Source organism: Acanthisitta chloris, unplaced genomic scaffold, assembly GCF_000695815.1.
Source record: "Acanthisitta chloris isolate BGI_N310 unplaced genomic scaffold, ASM69581v1 scaffold727, whole genome shotgun sequence".
NCBI classification, from domain to species: Eukaryota; Metazoa; Chordata; class Aves; order Passeriformes; family Acanthisittidae; genus Acanthisitta; species Acanthisitta chloris.
Genome location: NW_008680737.1, coordinates 145585 through 165370, shown reverse-complemented (window position 1 = coordinate 165370; position 19786 = coordinate 145585). Strand labels below are relative to the sequence as shown.

The 19786-nt window shown below is 37.7% G+C and overlaps 1 protein-coding gene across 1 annotated transcript in view; it reads left to right on the top strand.

Moving 5' to 3' along the window:
• Positions 1 to 19786, top strand: part of ELMO1 (engulfment and cell motility 1) — a gene marked incomplete at its 3' end in the record, with an annotated part of 290561 nt that overhangs the window by 126858 nt on the left and 143917 nt on the right. The window contains exon 14 of the mRNA XM_009077801.1: positions 13136 to 13240. Within this exon, the coding sequence (XP_009076049.1) occupies positions 13136 to 13240 (105 nt within the window). The remainder of the gene's footprint in view (positions 1 to 13135; positions 13241 to 19786) is intronic.

The following is a 19786-nucleotide window of genomic DNA, read 5'->3' as shown; positions in this document are numbered from 1 at the left end:
ACAGTGACTATCACTTTCAATATTTGATCATCTTTTGAGTAAAGAGTTGGGGACTCATATGACCGTATTTGCTTTTGTAAATACTTATTTGGAAGTGTTTGAGACAAAACAGATCTTGAAGACCAGTTTTGTCATTTCTGTTTTCAGAGAGTAGCATTTATCTGTCTTCCAGTGGCTGTGCATAGGAATATCACAAGAACAAGATCTAATCACTGGGAATAACAGCCCAGGACCTCAAGTAATATTGATCTTAAGCCAATTAAAACATCTAAATGGATGTAAATGTTTGAAATAATTGTGTATTTTATTAATATTGTGTACACCAGAAGTGCAGCACCACCTTGTACTAGAACAGCAGCAAAGCTGAATGGGTTTAGGAATAGGCAGAAATAAGATAGCCATTAAAGCCTTAATTCATTCCCTTACTCTTTGTCACATCTAATTACATGCATGTGCAGTGTTTCTTCTACTTGCTTCTGCCTTTCTCATCCCTTACACTTTGCTCTGCATTTCTGTCATGATCTTTGTCTCTTCAGCCCTATGCCACTATTTATAGTTTTCCTTCTCATCTGTTTTGTTTTCTTCCCTACCACTCTTGCGCTTCTTCTTCTGAGCTATTCCACTCCCAAGTGCCTGACTTTAACATTTACCTCTCACTCTTCTGTGTGCCCTTCTACTTCCCTTCCCTTTCCACTCTACTCCTGGTTTGCTTTTTTTCTCGAAGCCTGAAAGATGGGACCAGAGAATGCTCAGGATGGGCAAAATCTTCAGAAAAGACTGTGTATGCTCACTTCATCCTGAGCATTTGTAATGTGGCCAAATGTAACCTATATTCAAAAGGAATTTCAAGACTGGCATGAGCAAAAACATCTTTTACTGAACTAGAAGTTTTTCTTGCCTAGCATGAGTGGGCTGAGGTTTCTTGATTAAACAATTATGTAAAAATTGACTTAATAAGAGCAATGCAGTGCATAATAAAGCATTTCTAAAAATGATCAAATAACTTGCTAAAACCTTTCAAAGGCTTTTGAACTGAAAGAAAAGGCTAGGCATTCTGTTCTAACCCTTAAAATAGTCATAAAGTTTTGAAACTGAAGTCTAAAAATGGAAAGTGTCACACAACCTGAACTGCAGGTGATGCAACCAGATTTACTTGTAATGTAAACAATTTTCTCATGTTTCTGGTTGCTTTTGACATCTTGCTTCCCTAATATTTCTGTGAACATTACTGCTTACTTGATCTCTGTCAGAGCAGCCACAAGGAGAGGTGCTGAAACCTGCATTACAAAGTGAACAAAATACATGAAGTAGAAGAAAAGAAAAACATAATGGAAGATGACACTAAAGATATAACTAATGGTTTTCCTAGTCTATACTGACATTTGGAGGAGCTGCAATCTGCAAGCCACTTGTTAATTTTACAGTTAAATTAGCTGAATCTATATGTAGATAATTCAGTGTGAAAAGGATTTTTAAAACTATTATTTCCTTAAAAAAAAATCCCCAAAACAAGTGTCCATTTCACTTGTCAAATAACAGAGGAGTGTTTTCATTTTATTAGATGAATATTTTAAATTATTTTACAATATGCAGCTTCACATGGAAGTTTTACAGAATGTTTTATAAGAGAGTACTTAGATCTTCTCTTTACAGTAATACTTAATGTTTGTAATACATAATAATAATACAGTAATACTTAATGTTTGTCAGGGTTGTTTTTCTACCTGAAGATAGAAATACTTGATTTACCATACGTATATGGCTCAATAATTTTTGGAGCTCAACTGAACCTCATTTTAAAAGAAAGCTGGTAACTAACCTGTAATATTGCACAGCAGAGGGCACTAGTATCATACCAGATGTCAGTTGTTCACAAAAGTTTTGCAACAGCTCACTTGCATGGATACAGAATATTTTTGGCTGTAGAAATAACTGTTCTGGGCTGTAAAGCCCTATTTCTCAGTTGAATGCCAGGAGATGTTTGCTGTTTAGGCTAAACGATACCTCTGTGGGTCAATTAATTTGACTTGCATGTTTAGGTTTGTTATGCAGTGCACTGTAAGTAGAGATTCCTTTTTGGCACTTACTGGTGAGATTTCTTATCTCTTCAAAATATTGGTTTGTTCCTATGTCTGAGTGTTTTTCAGCCTTGTGTAGGCTTTGTGACAGGGACACTTTCCAGGGATGCTTTCTTGCAGTCTGGATTTATGTAGTTATAAAATTTTTGGACGGTTATGTTTTTGTTTATGTTTTTCTTCCCCAAGAGTCTCTGCAAATCTGTAAAAGATGAGTTTTTGTAAATGTAGTTATAGTTCTAATCAGAAAGGCTAACATTTCATTGTCATGCTCTGCAAATGTGAGGAATAGCAGCAAAGCATTTTCTAATCAGAAAGGCTAACATTTCATTGTCATGCTCTGCAAATGTGAGGAACAGCAGCAAAACATCAATCTCTTTCCAAACCTGAGAGGCAGAAATATGGAAATCACTCAAGCATTCTCTCATAGCCATTCTGTGCTTGGTGCTGTTAGGAGCTCACAGGTGTGTGACCTACTGCATTCTTTCCCATAAGCATAGTTTCATAGTTTTGAATTAGTCTCATAGCCATTCTGTGCTTGGTGCTGCATTCTTTCCCATAAGAATAGTTTCATAGTTTTGAATTACTGTTTGCCATAAACAAAACATTCCATGATTTCATGTCATGCTATGTATTTGGTGCTAGGCTGTGGAAAAAAAGGGGCTCTGCTGGAAATAGGAGTGCCACACATAGAATGAAGCACTCCACGCTGGGGTTTGCAAGGAGCGTTCATGCTGAAACTCTACTCTCCACACTGACATTTAGATTTGCTGAGATGTTCAAGTGGTGTGATGGTGAGAGATATCTCCTCTAGTATAACTTAGGGGAGGGTAGGCCACAGGGTTAACGTTTGATCTGCAAATCTCTTCGTTAAGCCCCTGGACCACTTTAAACAGTGCAGGGAAGCATATGTAGATGCCTGCTAGGTACAGGCAGAGGAACAGCTTGGTTGCTCTACATGTGAGTGGGGGTGTGACCCCTGCAAGGGAGAGGGGTGATCTCCTCTGGCCACAGGGGCAGGTGCTGTCAGGTGACTCCAGAGCTTCTCAGCCAAGCATGATTGCAGTGTGGAATAAATACTCAAGAATCCAAAAAATGAGATGGGTCATAAAAACTGTGAATTGATCCATAAATCCAAAGATAATGCACATTTTTTTAATCATCAGACTGTTGTCTGCTGATCCCAAGTGCTAACAGAAGAAAACAAGAGACTTACTGCTGTTTGAAGGCATGAGGTTTTAGAGAAAACCAGAGGCTTATTTTTCTTAATAAAAATAGTTCATGTTGTAACCAGGAAAGCCAGACCTTATGATATGTACAGTGGAGGATGTCTGTGTAGTAGATGAGCTACTAATTTTATATAAAATTGGTACTGTTGATCTTGAGCAGTAATTGCACAGAATGATGCACCTGAGTCAAAATGCATCTTTGTAGTGACCAATAACGGGGGCCAGCAAATCCATATATTTATTGAAGCTGCAGTTCTTGTTTACCATGTAGCTGCCTGTGATTTCACAGGATTATTTGTCTGGAGTTATGGGCATCTAACAACTTGCATATCGTTAAAGTGAATAAACCAGCCTTTTACCACATACAGCTGAATTCCTCTTAGCTTTAAGCTTTCTAGAGGAGAACAGTTTTAAAAGATGGGATAAAAAAAACCCCAAACATTTTGGTGGTCTACCAATCTTCTTTGACCTTTTAGTATTACTGTAAGTATGAAGGTAAAATGAATCAGAATGACCTTTCTGTGATTGTGAGTCTGTGAATGAACTGATTCTGTATAATGTCAGTCCTTTTGTGTTTTGGGGTTTTTTTATTTGTGATTATTATAAATATGAATCATATAGTAAATCAGTTTCTTAATGACAGGGTAAGTTCTGTTCTTTGCAGAGGAAGAATAAAAGGGATTTTATATTTTTATGTTTTTCCAATATCTTTTATTGTGAAATTGTAAAAATCTGAAACTCCCCGTGATTTGAAAAAGTATTTCTCTCTTGAAGAAAATCCACTACCAAAAGTAAATGTGCTAATTTAAAATGAGGGCAATGACTCCATTTCTGGCATATGTTTTTATTATACTAGTATGGTTTCACTGTATTGTTTTCCTGTTTGCTGCTCACTTACTTTGTGCATCCCAGTTACGAACTCCTGGGGGCAGGCAAGCTCTGTGGATTTGAATGGATAGGGCTGAGTAGTTTGTTTCAAGTGTATAGCAACAGAAAAATTCTTTTACTGCTGATTGTTTCCTGACTCCTTCTCTTAGAGGTGGATCCTGGACATATTTCTCTGGATATTATGTACCACATGTGCCTCGGCATTTGCATACCAAAAAAATAAGATGAAGAAACAGGCCCCTCAAAACTGGACAGACGTAATGACATATCTCCTCTTTTGTAGCGTGGGCTTATCTTTCATAAGGTTTGGCTTGGATAGCTGTTTTCACACAAACCCTTGCTTGATATTGAAGTGATGGTAGTTTTGAGAAACAGTGTAAATTCAGTTTAATGTTAATTACTGCAAGTGGGGGAGTTTTTTAAGCTTATGCAATTTTCCAGTGTATGCATGCATGCAAACAGATATGTATATTACTTACATGTACATATTTCTCTGTTCCCCTTCCTCTCATTGCTCATGGGGTTTTTATTGCCTGTTGTAAGATTCAAAGACAGTAAATAGCATGGCCCACAAAGTACTTAGGTTTTCCTCAAAGAGTTGCAGTCATTCTTTTTTAATACAACATTTCACTAATTGAGGCCTGAGAACTAAAGACAGTGGTAGAAAGGAAAGTAATTTTTTAATAACTGAATTATTTCCCCAAATTTCACCTTTGTATCTGAATTCTGAATATCTTGATTGTTCAATATAGTCAGCTTGTTACACAGTCCCTACATAGAATGGTAGTGATATGTCTTCTTTTAAAAATTCCTTAATTTTTAAAAAATCTTCCTACATTTTGGTGCAGCTCCATCCTTTTTTTGACATCTGAAGGAGACTGAAGGCAGAGTAGAACTATACACAGACATGCAAAACATACCAGCATTTTGCAGAGCTTAATGTTCCTGTAGAGGGAGACAAAGAAAAATGGCAATCAAGGGAACCGAAAATGGATCCAGTAGTTTTTTCCTCCTGTTTTTTTGTTGGGGTATGTGTGAGGGTTTTTTTTGTTGTTTTTTTTTCATATTTTGTATCCTATAGAATAGGCATAGGTTATTGTTCTAAGACAGAAATACAGACTCAAAGGTTTTAGGATGGATTGGTCCTGTATTCTAAACCTATCCCTGACATCTACAAAGCTTGACTGTTTCTACTCTAGCAGGGGGAAGATTTGATTGTAGAGCTAGTCGTTTTGTACATGGAGATGTCCATCCAAAACCAGCTAAAATATCATACATGTTGGCAGTTCCTTTGCTGTACAGTAGTTTTCAACTTGTAATCTGTGGTTTCTAGAAGCTTGACTTGGGCACAGTTAATAAAGAAGGGTCAGTGTGTGAACCACAGAGCTCCGAAGTACAGCAGGTGTTTTTACCCAGTTCTGAGAGTCTGTATGCCTAGCCAGAGATGACATTTCAGCTCTCTTTCCTGGAGCACTTAGATGGAGTTTTCCATTCTAAATTTGGATAGCTGTTGTATTGGGCTGCCAGGCAGCCGGTAGATTCACATGGCTCATTTATTTTGAACTGGAGTTATCTCAGACACAGGGCTGACTTCTCTCTACTCTTTATTTGAACTAAACACAGCCCAAGCCTTTTCTCTTGCGCACGAGAGCCATTTTAGCTAGCTTGCTTGAAAAAAAGAAAACCATGAAACCTTTCTACAGAAATATCTAAAAGGAGAGCAAGATCTATCCTAGCATACCTTTGTGATACTTGGCACTGGCTTTACGTCCTTGCAAAGCTCACTGTTTTCAAAGCAACACCGATTGTGAAAATGTAGGAATGTCCCTAGCCACCACAGTTGTCAGTATTAATGAAATTCCAAGTGAGGTAGAATTCACCACACAAATAGAGTGTCAGTCTTCTTCTGTGTTTGTGCTGTGCTTTCCATAGTACATAGGCATCATATCCTTTACCAGAGGTCATGGTTATATCAGGAAGGATCCCATTCAGAGTTTCACTCAAGTCTTTTGAGTGATGACATACAGAAGCAGCAACTGCATCAATTAAGTGGGCTGCTTCACATGTGGGTTCCCTGTAGATATACACCCTTAGGAAAGTTCTAATGATTATTTTACCCTGATTTTACTCAATAGCTTGTCATTTAAGTAATTTTTCTTTAAAATAAACCAGAACTGAAAAATTGTTTTAATTGATGTACTTTGAAATTTCTGCTAATTTAAATTAAAAGCAAATGTTATGTCAAAAAGGTTAAGTTTAGAAAAAACAGTCCAAGTGTAACTAAAGCAATCAAAACTATGCTCTCTTAGTAGTCTTGTGCTTAGAAAGCCCTGATTCAAGCAGCTCAAGATTTGACAGAACTTGGTTTTGAACTTTCAATTTTACTTAATAACATTGTCTAGAGATTGAGAACTTTTTCTTGTTGATAGGCAATGTAACTTGTGTTTTGATCATATGCTAAAATATATATTTACATACACCTGTTAACTATTTTGTATCTTTTTCTTTAGTTTTATAAAAAAGGTCCCTTGCAGAGCTCTGAATTTCTCCTGAAGTATGGAGCCATCATGACATCATGCTTAAATAATGAGTGGAAGTCACAGTGTACCTTACTCAATAGGCATTAAGCTTACTCAAATTCAAAAAAAAAGCTTTTCATGCCAAAATTTTATTTAGGAACGCTAAGTCTAACTAATTGGCACATCTGATAGGAGTCACAGAGATAAAATTACTCAGGTAGTTTTTCATTCTGCCATGTATGACTTCTGTCTTGCTACAAACATTTAATCTGCGTTTATTTGCAGTATTCAAGTGTAGATGTATTAGTTTCCTTGGCTTGATCTTCCTGCTAGCACTGTTCATGCTGTTTTCTCACATGATTGTCTCCTTTCTAGCTTGATAATTCTGATGGGGAAGATGAGAATTTATGCCTTAGATCTTACCTGTGTAGAGAATGCAAACTGGTTTAACAGTACTGGTAAAATTAAACCAGTCGATCTCCTGACACATTGCATACATAGTAGCTCAGTGAATTAAGGGGATATGGTAGTCAAATTATTATTTTTTCTAAAATCTTTTATAGGGTAAATTATGTGAAGATTGTACTTACAATTTCTTTGCTCTTAAGGTCAGTTTTACATTGGTGAAGTCAAACTTGGTCCAGGAAGTCTGTTGCTTAATGTGTTACATAGATTGGAATGGGTTTTGTTATTGGAGGATAACATTTATAGTATACCAATATGTATTGCAAAGCTGTCATAACAACAATATAAAAGCACCCTGAAACCTAAACCCCTGAACTGAAGAAATGGACAAATATTGCCAAAAGACAAAGCTGGAAAAACCCAGCAATGTTAGTCAAAGGAAAAGCTGCCATTGTTGTATGTAAATATAATTTCTAAGTCTTCATGAAAACTATATCCAGTAGAAATATACTGGAGTTCTTTATACGTGATAGGGTAGCAGGGTTGAGATTTAAATGACTTGCACTGAAAGTATCTTAAAAGATTTTCCCAATATTCTTTCAAAGATATAGCAGTTGATGAGCTTTGGATACTTCTTACTTCAGTTAGATTGTGTTTTTATTATTTTTTTTTAATTCAGGGATCCTCCAGATATGTTTTAATTTTGTTGTATAGTTTTGTTGGAAAATTTAAAAATTAGGCTTTGTGAAAAAAATAATGCGCATTTGCATATTTTAAAGCCAAATCTGTTAGTTCTTGCTTTCATTGAATACATAGAGGTTGAAAATTCCCAAGTCACTGTTGTATCTCATTAAATGGGATGGCGGAATTTGCATGTGTCATCATCATCATCTCTTTTAATATAGTGCTGCTAAATAAAAAGACAAAATTATTTCATTAAGAATTTTAGCTGGCTACTTCTTCACAAATTACATTGTTGGGTTTTTTAATGTAACATTTTTTTCTTATTTGTAATTCTCACGTAATTGAGCAAATGGGAACATTTTGCATGTAAAGCTTCAGGTTTATTTAGGGATGGGGTAAACGATGAGGTTGTGTGCTCGTTGATAGTTCCAACAGAAGTTTATCAATTCATAATTCACTGTGAATATCACTTTAAAAGTTTCCACTCTCCTGGTCCTGAGTTCTTAGGAAGAAACATCCATGTACGTACTCCTATGATTTCCTCATTTGATCCTAGGAACATTTTTGTGTAGGTGCTGTAGGTGATTGCTTTCCTCCCTAGCCCACTGAAACATGATTTAGATTTAAAAGACAGAAGGAAATGAGTAAGTAAGTAATTGAAGATGAGAGAAAGAGATTGCTGTCTGTGGTGTTAGCTTTGTAGACAGATTGTTCCGTTCTCTGGAGAAAAAAATTTGACCAGTTTTGAGAAGGTTCATTTTAGAATGATGCCACTTAAATTGGACTCTTCAGATGTTCTGAAGTTCTTCTATCATCAGTTCTTTTACAGTCCTGATTCTTCCCTGGAAACTTCTGTAGTGCTTTTGTCATGCCAACCTACAGAATTGAGGCATGCAGAATAGGGTTTCACCTGGACTGCTTTGGGGTTGGAAAAACAGCTTTTACTGGGTCTAGCACCTACTCCAGCCTGCTTTCAGGACAAACTGGCATGACTGCACAACTGATTTACGTAGCTGCATATAGCACCAGTGCAAAATCTGTGATAAGCTGTCAATGTCTGTCAAGACAGAAATAAATTTGTATCTTAATAGCCTGGGAATGCAGGGAAATAAATGGTTTCTGTGCTTCAGCATATTCACGTGGAATTCATTGTTAGGAATAATATACAGAATGAGCACTACTTATTCCATTAGCAGTTACAGACAGTACACCATTACTGTGGTTAGGCATCTTGGTGTGAGGACACATTCTTATGACTGAAATCTATATGTCCCTCAGAGATTGCTGAGGAAGCCAAAAGTAAGACAGTGGAGCAATTCAGGACAGAGAAGAAAGCTTTACACTGCTAGGACTGCATGAGAATGCTAGGTTGTCTGAGTATAATTACCGCACTGGGATTTAGCCAGAAAAGCTGTCATCTTTTGAAACATGCCACGTGATTTATTTTTTATTAATGGCATAAGCAGACATGTTTTTGGGCCTACATCTTATCCTAAAGAATAAATTTTTGTTCCCACAGTATCCTATTAAGTTGGTTAACAAATTCTTGATGCTTTTGGTATGTTAACATGTACAGCGTAAGAATGTAAACTGTTAAATGCTGCTCAGATTCTGAAGCTGAAAGATGCATAGGTATTGCTCAGCCTAGTGGGAAAAAAATGAAAAATTATCTGGAAAACTGAAGGAACCAAATCTGTTTAATTTTTATTTCTTACTCTTCGCTTTTTATAAAAAGAAAAATTTCATAGATTTTGTACTAAACATATGCAACTAATATGCCTGAAGCACTGTGTTTCATATATTTAATAAAGTATGTTGTAGGTGGGGGTGTTTGCATACTTCTGAATTATTCACTACAGCATTTTAGATAATTTAGCTTTGTATCCCATTTCTAAACCCACTCTCAGTAAGTTAATACTTCAACCATAAACATTCATAATGTTGAGAAAAGGATGATTTTGGGGAGAGGGAGGAAGAAGGAAGGGAATAAAGTGTCTGACATTCCTTTTGAAATTGAAGAATAATTGAAGAGAATGTACTGTTTCACACGTGCCAGAGATTGTGTATCCTTACCTATTGTCTGCTGGAGTATCTCCAGATGGAACAGAGCTGAAGATCAAGGCCTAGTTATCCTAGGATCCAAAGTGACAGAAACTTTTGAAACAAACAAGTGAAAATAGCTGGGTTTATAGGCTTAACTTGGAGATAAAGTAAGTGGTGGAGAGATAGCTTTTCTGATTGGACATAGAACTATAGTGATGATAAGAGACAAAATGAGTCATCCTTACTAAATGTGGTGAGATTTCTCATGCCATTGTTGGTTTTTTTGACGTAGAATGTGATGAATCACAGAATCACATGGTCATGAAGGTTGGAAAAGACCTCTGAGATCATTGAGTCCAACCTCTGACCTAACACCACCATGTCAACTAGACAGTGACATTAAGTGCCATATCCAATCTTTTCTTAAACACTTCTAGGGATGGTGACTCCACCACTTCCCTGGGCAGCCCATTCCAATGTCTGTAAAGAAATTCTTCCTAATGTCTTACCTAAAGTTCTCCTGGCACAACTTAAGACTATGTCCTCTCATCTTTTCACTTGTTACCTGGGAGAAAAGGCCAAACCCCATCTGGCTACAGCCTCCTTTCAGGTAGTTGTAAACAGCAATAAGGTCACCCCTGAGCTATCTCTTTTCCAGACCAAACAACCCCAGCTCCCTCAGCCTCTCCTCATAGGACTTGTGCTCCAGACCCTTTGCCAGCTTCGTTGCCCTTCTCCGAACACTCTCCAGGACCTCAATGTCCTTCTTGAAGTGAGGGGCCCAGAACTGGAGAGAACTATTCAAGCAACAGTAGGTCATCCTTTTTATTTCTGTGTCGTGCTTCAATTTTAACATTGTAAATACCAGTGAAATGAGTAGTAGTATTTTAATAGCTGGAGAAAAGTAGATGCATTTTTGCTTCCCAGGTATTTATCCAAGTATACCCTACCTGTGCTATAACATGGGAGCCAAGAGGGTATGCTCAGCCCTATGCTGAAGTTCTGCTTGCAGAAGGCATTGTAAAACTGGTGCTGTAGGCTTACCTGTTGTCTGGTGCTTTCTGGGGTTCCCAACAGCTTTCCCAAGGAAATATACCTCATGACACAGCTAAGTATCAAGTGGTGTTTGCCAGGATTTGTACTTTATGGTCAAAATGAATGTAGTTTCAAATGCATAGAAGGACCTGCTAAGATATTCATGCTGAGTTTGGAGTGGGAGTGAGGAGTTGGGGCGATGGGGATTTGTGTGTCTGCCAGACACAGCTGCTCTTAAAACAAGCTTTTTGGATTGCTTGAAAATTATAGGAAGGGAAGTTTTCTGCTCCCAGAAGCTGAAGTCTCTTGGCTTTGTGATGTGTATGAAGCAGTTTTGTACTGATTTTAAGTGTTCTGAATGATAAATGCATCAATGTGGAAGATGAAAGGTTGAATTGGGGAAATAACGATGAAGCACTTTTGTCCATCATTAGATGAACAGATGAAAGTGGGCAAAAAAATAAATTTATAAAGAGGTGTTTTTGGCAAACACACCTCAGCAAGCCATTGGTTTCCCGCTCTAGATTGCTACTACCCTTCTAAAATGCATACTGCATAGATATTTTCATTTAAAATCTAGGATTCCAGACATCCTCTTGATTCCTATTGCAAAATAATGAGGCTATGATTGTTTTGCTTGTACGCTGGTTCTCCTAAGCTGGAAATGTGCAATCAACAGGTTGTGCATGCCATCTTCAGCCTAATATCTTTGTCTATTTTTGAAGTTGCAACAAGCATCTTAATGTGTGATTTTTGCTTTCTACTATTTCTAATCTTATATGTGACAATGAATTATTGACTGGCTAAAATCAACCTATGATACATCTAAAGATAAAATGGGCAAGACAATGGAATCTCACATTTCTACCACTTTATGGCCTGACAGACTCAACAGAAGGTAGAGTAGTAAAACCCATACTTTTGTCAGTGAAGTGGGTGGATCAGACCCTGAGTACACTGCAGAAACAGATTAATGGAAGAAATCTGTGCTGATCTTTGCCAGTTTTTGGGTAGTAAATGCACTTTTAAAGTCTTTGTCAGCACAGTCTTGCAGAAAAGAAATGCCATTGCAGAGCAGCTAGGGAACTCTTTCTGTGTCAGGCTAAGTGGAGCAGGAGACATTCCAAAGGTGATAGTGATAAAAGAGCATAGCAGAAGAGAGATATTTTTCATGGAGACATACTCCTGGGTCTGTGTATTTCTGAGTAGCTTCAGTGGTGTAGCCAGGCAAATGTTCATGTCCAAACCATGAACTACATAAAATTTACAGAAATATACATTTAATTCCATCCAATCAAAAGATCAGCAGAGTTAATCAATGTTTTGAGCAAATACAATTTTTCATGTACTGTGTGAAACCAAACATTTAAAATATGTAGGTACATGTGTAAATGAAAGAGTTCTGGTTATCTTTGGTATGTTCATTCACTAATTCCATAGTTGAAATCCATAGATTCAGAATGTAACAAAAAATACACGTTAATTCCACAAGGCAAATCTGCTGAATTTCATACACTTTTGTCTCAGGCCCTTTATGTTCAGGAGTCCACAAGATCCAGTAGACTTGATATAGCTTTTGAATCTAGTGGAGTTTTCTGTCTTGTTTTCGTGGCTATTTGAAATCCATAGCAGTTGTGTAAATAAGTGTTTGGGTGGCTGTTTGAGCATATATATATACACATACACACACATATGCATTGTCATGTGCGCATACACTTTTGTCTCAGGCCCTTTATGTTCAGGAGTCCACAAGATCCAGTAGACTTGATATAGCTTTTGAATCTAGTGGAGTTTTCTGTCTTGTTTTCGTGGCTATTTGAAATCCATAGCAGTTGTGTAAATAAGTGTTTGGGTGGCTGTTTGAGCATATATATATACACATACACACACATATGCATTGTCATGTGCGTAGTGCTTGATACATATATACACACACACACACATATGCATTGTCATGTGAATAGTGCTTGTAGTCTATATTACCACCAAGTTGGTTTGTAGATACCTGCTTCTAAAGCACTCAACTTTTGGGAAACTTCATTCCATAGCTACAGAAATGAATGAATAACATGCGAACCAAATGTTTCCATTTGGTTTTCAAGTTCTTTGAGTTGTGGACCATTTTCATGTTAAGACTTTTCTGTTCAGCAAAAAGAGCTCTTTTTTGACACTGCATGTTAACATGGTTCTCATCACTGGGGGAGCTGATAGCTTTTGTAAAGGTGCTAATTGAGTGATCGTGCTATCTTTTTTACAGAATCATGTAAACCCAGCAATGGATTTTACGCAGACCCCTCCAGGAATGTTAGCCCTTGACAACATGTTGTACTTTGCTAAACATCACCAGGATGCTTATATACGGGTAAGGCTTCTTCTTGTTGAGATCTTTGCAGCTGCTTATTCACAGTGATTATGTCCTGTTTATAGGTGACTTTGAAGTGAAGAGGAGGTTCAAAATCCTGATATCATTGGCAACAAACTCTAGGAAGGCAAACCACGTGATGCTAAAACATAAGTCTGTAGAAGCTTTGGGAGAAAGCTGTGCAGGTGTCTAGTCTGTCATTGCTGAATCAAGTGTTATAGATATTACTTTTCACAAATAACTACCTTTGCTTAGGTCTGCAAAGAGAAGGGAAATGAGCTTGTGCCTTTGTCAGATGCATGATGGATGACCATAAGCTCAGAAATGAGTAATTGTGCAGAATTCTCTGACCTACCCTAAGTCTACCAGAACCTGTCAGGGTTTTTTGTGAAAAGGAGGCTTTGGTAAGCAAATGCCTTCATAGGTGACTGAGTTGATCTGAGTGTCCTGAGAGTTAAGAAGTTTCCACTAAAACTACAGCTGTAGGGGAGGTCATGCTCGGAGTAAAATATGCAAAAAGCATCATGATTCACTTGCATGACCTGTCCTGCCCCCTGCCCACTCCATTTCTACATTTGTTATTTCAGGGGGTAGTTAGAGCAAGTTCAGTGTTGCATCCTTACAAGAAGAGGCATATAGCTGAGTAATACCTGCTTCTGAAGAGAACAACTTTTCCTAAATGTTATTGAAATCAAGTCTTTGCCAAGCATAAACCTCAGAACCATAGATGGGAGTAGGGGATGGTCCAGAAAGTCAGCGTCTGGAGATAGTAGGTATGGTTTACTCCCCAGGAAAGTGTACACGTGCAGACCTCCGTAAAGAAGGTTGTGTGTACCAAGGGGATGATAGACACACCAGTCATTTCCAGAAAAAAAAGGTGAAGAATGAGGTTTTAATATGCATCATCATCTGGTTTTTGTTCAAAGTAGATTGGTGTCAAAGCTCTATTAGGCTCCTGCCAATATCCACAGACATATTAGGAGACCACAAGATTGTAAAATTTGCTCTTTAAATATATCTTTCCCCTCCGTCTGAATCTATCAGTAACTCTTAAGAGACATAGTAGGCAATACAGCAATATTTAAGGAGTACAGAAATTCTGTTGAAATAGAGCTTTCATTGACACCTCTCAATTTTTTCTTATTTTTCATTTTCACATTCCAAATGCTATCTTAAAAAATTGGGTTCAGTGTAGCATCTAAGTAACCACTCTTTAGAAAGGACTTGGTTGCTTCTCAGCGCTGAAGTGTTTTTGCTGTTGCATTACTGGGGTTCTTTTTGTTGTTTTGAGATGCTTGTTTTTATTCTTGTATGGTTCCTCTTAGGAGAGTGCCTGAGTGTCTCATGTATTTTCTGCCTGAGAAAGAATTCATGTACACTAGAAATGTCATGCTGAGGCACGCTCAGATTCAATCACTTGCTCAAAGCTGTTTTGGGACCTGTAAGTGTGCTTTGGGAGTAGATTAGCCTACCCATTGCTCCTGAGGAGTTCTACTTAGTGCTTATACCAGCGCTGCTGGCGCAATATGAACACCTCTGAGGTGAATGGTGTTGAGCGACTCATACGGCATTAGTAGTCTTTGATTGCAAAAGACACCTACTTTCTACCTTTTCATCTCCTTGACTACTAGGTGGTGTACAGTAGTTCCCTGTGGGCTCTGACATGCCTGTTTCCTTCTCATTTTGAGTTCCTTTTTGCACATCTAACGTCGCCTTTTCTTCAGGGCCTTTGGCTCTCAAAGGTCCCACAACACCAGTTTGCTCTACTAGTACAGTTGGTTGACCTTGCTTGTTTTTTAGTTATATTTCTACTCCTGTACCCTGACAGAATTTATCTCTTCGTGTGGTCAAGCATAAGTTTCCACAAGTACTACTTGCATACTGAACAACTTGTTTGATGTGAGCGCTTCGCTTTTTTTTCATTGTTGATACTAGGAAATATTTTGGTTCCTAGGAGGAGAGATCATTTTCCACTTGACCCTTTGCAATACAGTTGATTGCTGTGCCATGGGTTAATTCCGAAGTCCCAAAATGAGATATCTCTCCCATGCAGTAATTAGAAATTGAGGCTGAAAAGCAGAGTTGGTTTGAAATGAACTTGGAATAGATGAAGTTTTCCCTGACACAACGTGGTGTATTAAGCAAAGATATTATCAGGAAGTCATAATGGTTTCACTGAGTGTATTGGCAGTGCTGCATTTTAATGTGCAGCACAATTCCCTGTTGTCTGACCTGCCACTTTCTTAGGATGCCCCAGCTGCATGACCCTTAGTTAGGTTATCTTCTTGTATTAATGAAAATAATGGATAAGCAGAAGTTAGAAGAGAATACAGTCAATAAGTAATCTCTTCCCTTTTCATTCCTTGTTCTGCCTCTCATAAGTGATTCTGCTTAGAAGTAATTTGCGTAATAAATGGATTAGTTAGGTGGCAAGGATGTCTGAAACTGAAGTGCCTGTCACTATGTGGTAGTGGGGCTTCAAAGACCAGTAGCAAACTAAAGTACTCATAGGAAGAGGAAATACAATTGCAGTGTGTTGAAGAACATGGGTGTGAATGCAGTGGAGCAGATGGATAACTCTGCATCTTGAAGCCAGAAGGCATATCAACATGAAAACATGGGTGTCATATGGTGAAGGAGGAAACAAAAATAACCAAACTTTTTTCCTGTCTTATTATTTTTTACCTGCTTCCCCACAAGCTACTTCTCTCATTCACGTTTTTCCTGGTGCATACTTATTTCTGAAATTACAGTAATGTATGTTCTTTACTTGTTGTCTTCCTTCAGAAAAACTCAGTCTTTATATAGACTTTGAGTTAATGGATTTTGAATCTCAGGTTTTTTGTTGCTATACAATATGACTGGAGCCTCCAGAAGAAAGGTTGTTTAGTGAAAGGGAAAAAAACAAACATGTTTTCTTTGACTGTGTGTTATCCTTAGCTATCATTTGGATTTTAAAAAACATTTCCTATTGAATTAGTTTCCTGTTGAGTTAGCTTCTCTTTCTTTCTTTTTTTTTTTTTTTAAATTAATTCTCTGGTGCTATTAGTGAGTAATATGCACTAGTTTTTTTTATGTTCCACTTAAATAATCAATCACTAGCATCAGAGGCTTTACTTTTAAAAGATGATGACATGGTACATGGAATGCATTGATGGAAGTAGTGTTGAATCTCTGCAAGAAATTTTAACATTTTCCTCAGGAAGTAATTGGCAGCTTCCCAAGCTCTGTAATTATAGGACAGTCAGTGTGTATAATTAAAGTTAGGAGTGAAGAAAATGATTGGAATAAAGCTTTGTGACAGATAAATTTTTTTTGTTCTTTTGGAGCAGACAAGTCATGCATATCCTCTGGTGCAATTTTCTCCTTTCCAAAACTACTCCAGCATCAGGTTCTACTAATTTTAAAAATAAAATTACCAGTTAGCATTTAAAACAGACTTTATTCAGTACAGACATCTTGAGATTTTTTTTACTGGTAACTTGTAGCAGTGTGCCTTCGAAAGTTTTCTGAGTGTAAAGAGGGTCTGAGGGAAAACCTTTCCATGGAAGTGCTATTATGCCAACATTGCTATTACCACCTTCATTTATTGATGCTTTGTCATTGATTTGTTTGAGATTTTGTCATGCATGACTATTCAGATCCACTTTGTTTTCAAGATACCAAGAAGAGAGAGGGGTATAACTATATGAAACTGAAATATTTTATATGCATATATGTTTGCAGGTGTGTATTCATTTCCCTGGTTTTGTTTTTTGTACACATGTCCTTCAGTGATTGCTAATATTAATGTAAAATAATGTTATTTACCCAACTTGGTGTAAAGTGTAAGATAAAGAAACCAAACTGAGCACTCTTTTAATTTGTAACCCAAAAAGAAAAATTTGATAGTTGTTGTCCTGTATTTAAATGTGCCATATATATGCTTGGGATGCTTCTTTAGAAAAACTAGCTTTGCAGTTTTTATAAGTTGACCCCTATATGTTCAGTTAGTGTTCATTCAGGCATGCTTGATAGCAGGCAACAAAATCAAAGATACTGCTTCAGTTGGGAGTGGATTACAATTCAGCTTGGATCATTGCTAGTTTTAACAGTGTTTTCAGGCTGAAAGAGCAGGTGCCATTGGGTAAACTGGATTTACAGCAACTATACCTTAGCTTCTAATGCACTGCCATTGAAATATTCCCTTATTTTACACTTCCTCACAGGCATCTAACTATAGTGATAACCTTCTGGTATATATGGGAGAGAGTTTAGGATTTTGCTTAAAGGTTATTGGATTTTGCTTATAGGTTATTGTATTTTGCAAAAAGTCACCTGAGTCACAAAGAAGTCCTATATGGTGTTGTCTCTGGTGGCATCCGCATTTCTTACTCTAATGAATTTGCTTTTGATGGCTGACAAGCTGGTGACTTGTCTATATTTATCTTCTGCGTTTCCAACCAGCTATATTCTAGCCCAACTCACTGCTTCTTTGAGGTGACATTCTGCCTTGAGAAGACACATACTGTGTCTCATGGTTTTGTTTAAGCACAAGGGATTGGTGCTTCAGGCAGAAACTGCAAATAAAGTTGGCAGCTCTGGGTCTGAGCATTGGTTAGCCACCTATTTTGGATTCTTCCCAGCTGGTTGTCCAGGTGTATGCCGAATTTTTTGCCATTTATTAGATTAGTAGGCTCTTCATCTGTGTAGCAAAAAAAATAAATGTTCCTTGGAAAAATACCATTTTACTGTAGCCTGAAATTTAAGTCTCACCTGTAGAAGAGAAGGTTTATCCCTTTTCCCCACTGATTGTATCTATTTCATTCAAATATTTGGTAGCTATCAAATGTAATATTTTCCTTATATAATATTGTCACCAGGGTGGGAATGCAGGACTGAAATCCATGCTGAAAAGTTGAACCTATTAAACCCTTGGTATATTTTATAATGGATCCAGTGCTACTATATTTTGGTGAATGGTGTACAAGATATCTAGTGATATGCTCCTAGATTTTCTGTTCTTGTATTTAAAACAAATATTAAAACTTATTAAAATGTTCCAAACCAAAACAACATTTGCATGTTGGTTGCACTGAGAATTATTTTGATTACCTGAAATTTAGAAGCTGACCTGGTTCTTAGTAGAAAATCCCCTTTCCCCCTACATTCACTGAATGGGTAAATGAGTTATTCACACAGTTGTGAAGCAGAGACACTTCTTCTCCCAGCACCTACTTGAGTTGCTGCTTTTGGGGAGGGAGTTCTTTTGCTTTTGAAGCTTTCAGAAGTCACCATGGAGGGGCAGTTACTGCGTGCGAGTGCTGGTGATGCAGGTGGGAAGATTGCTTGCATTCTGCAGAGACCTTTCAGAACTCAAATGGGTTGACTCACAGTCAGACTGTCTGTCGTATACTTTCTAACCCATGCAGTTGTTGTATAGGAGGCTGCCTACACATCCTTCCACCAATTCACAAAGTCTTCTCATGCCTACTCATTTAGCCTGATCAGATATGACTAGTCCAACATATAATTTCAGCATTTTCTGAAATAAAATTCAACTTGATTTCTACCATGCTTCATGCACCATGTGTCATGTACCCCATCACCCTCCCCAAACGATAGGAAAAGGGATGTTACTTATTTCTGTTCTGCGGAAGGTAGAGAGACAAGTGAGCTTTGTTACACGAGTCTTCCTGGTGAATCTCATGAAAGAATGCAGTTTTCCACAAGACCCAATTGCCTAAGCCCAGTGGTTCACAGCCTATTAATGTGTTCTTTTCTCTGCCAGGCTTTCCATTCTCTTCTTACCTTCCACTCAGATATCTAAGTGTTTTTCTACCTCCGTTTTTGTTTCTTCCCAAACATCACACAATGTCTTTGCTTTCCATGACAACCCCAAGGGCCTCCATCACTTATGTCAGAATTGAGGTGGGAGCCTCTACACTAAAGAGGCAAAATCTTGGAGTTGCTGGTTGCAGTGTAAATGCAGAGTTAAGTTATACTTAAGTTAAGGAGGAGGAAGAGAACACTTAATTAGAATGCACTAAGTTAAGGAAGTGGAAGAGAATACTTAAGAGGAGGAAGATAGTTGGAAGGGTGTCATGGCACTCTCTGCACAGCCCTGTGTGCTAAGTGCAGTGGGATACATATGGCATTCTTACAGTCCTGCATGTGTTCAGATCACTTCTCAGCATTCACAGCACACCTAAACTTTCCCATGTATATGGAAGCTGCTGTCTAAATGAGGCCCTGCTCCAAAAGGCACAGAAATTATTGCAAGTCTAACTACTGTCTTCAGGAGGTTTTGAATCATACCATGTTACAGCAGTAGCATAGAAAGATTTGGCAAGGTTTTGCAAAGCCACAGTCCCTCCACCTGCAAAATGGAGATGTGCGTGCATTAAGAGAGAAGACTCGCTCTGGAGTCTCACAGGTTTTCCCATTTATTCTGTGCCAAAGACAAGCGTATTTAAGACAAACCACTCTTATTTAGCTTTCAATGGAATTTTTTTTAAAAAATTGCAGTCATGTTTCATGCTAAAGTGTTTGTGCGAGAAACAAAAT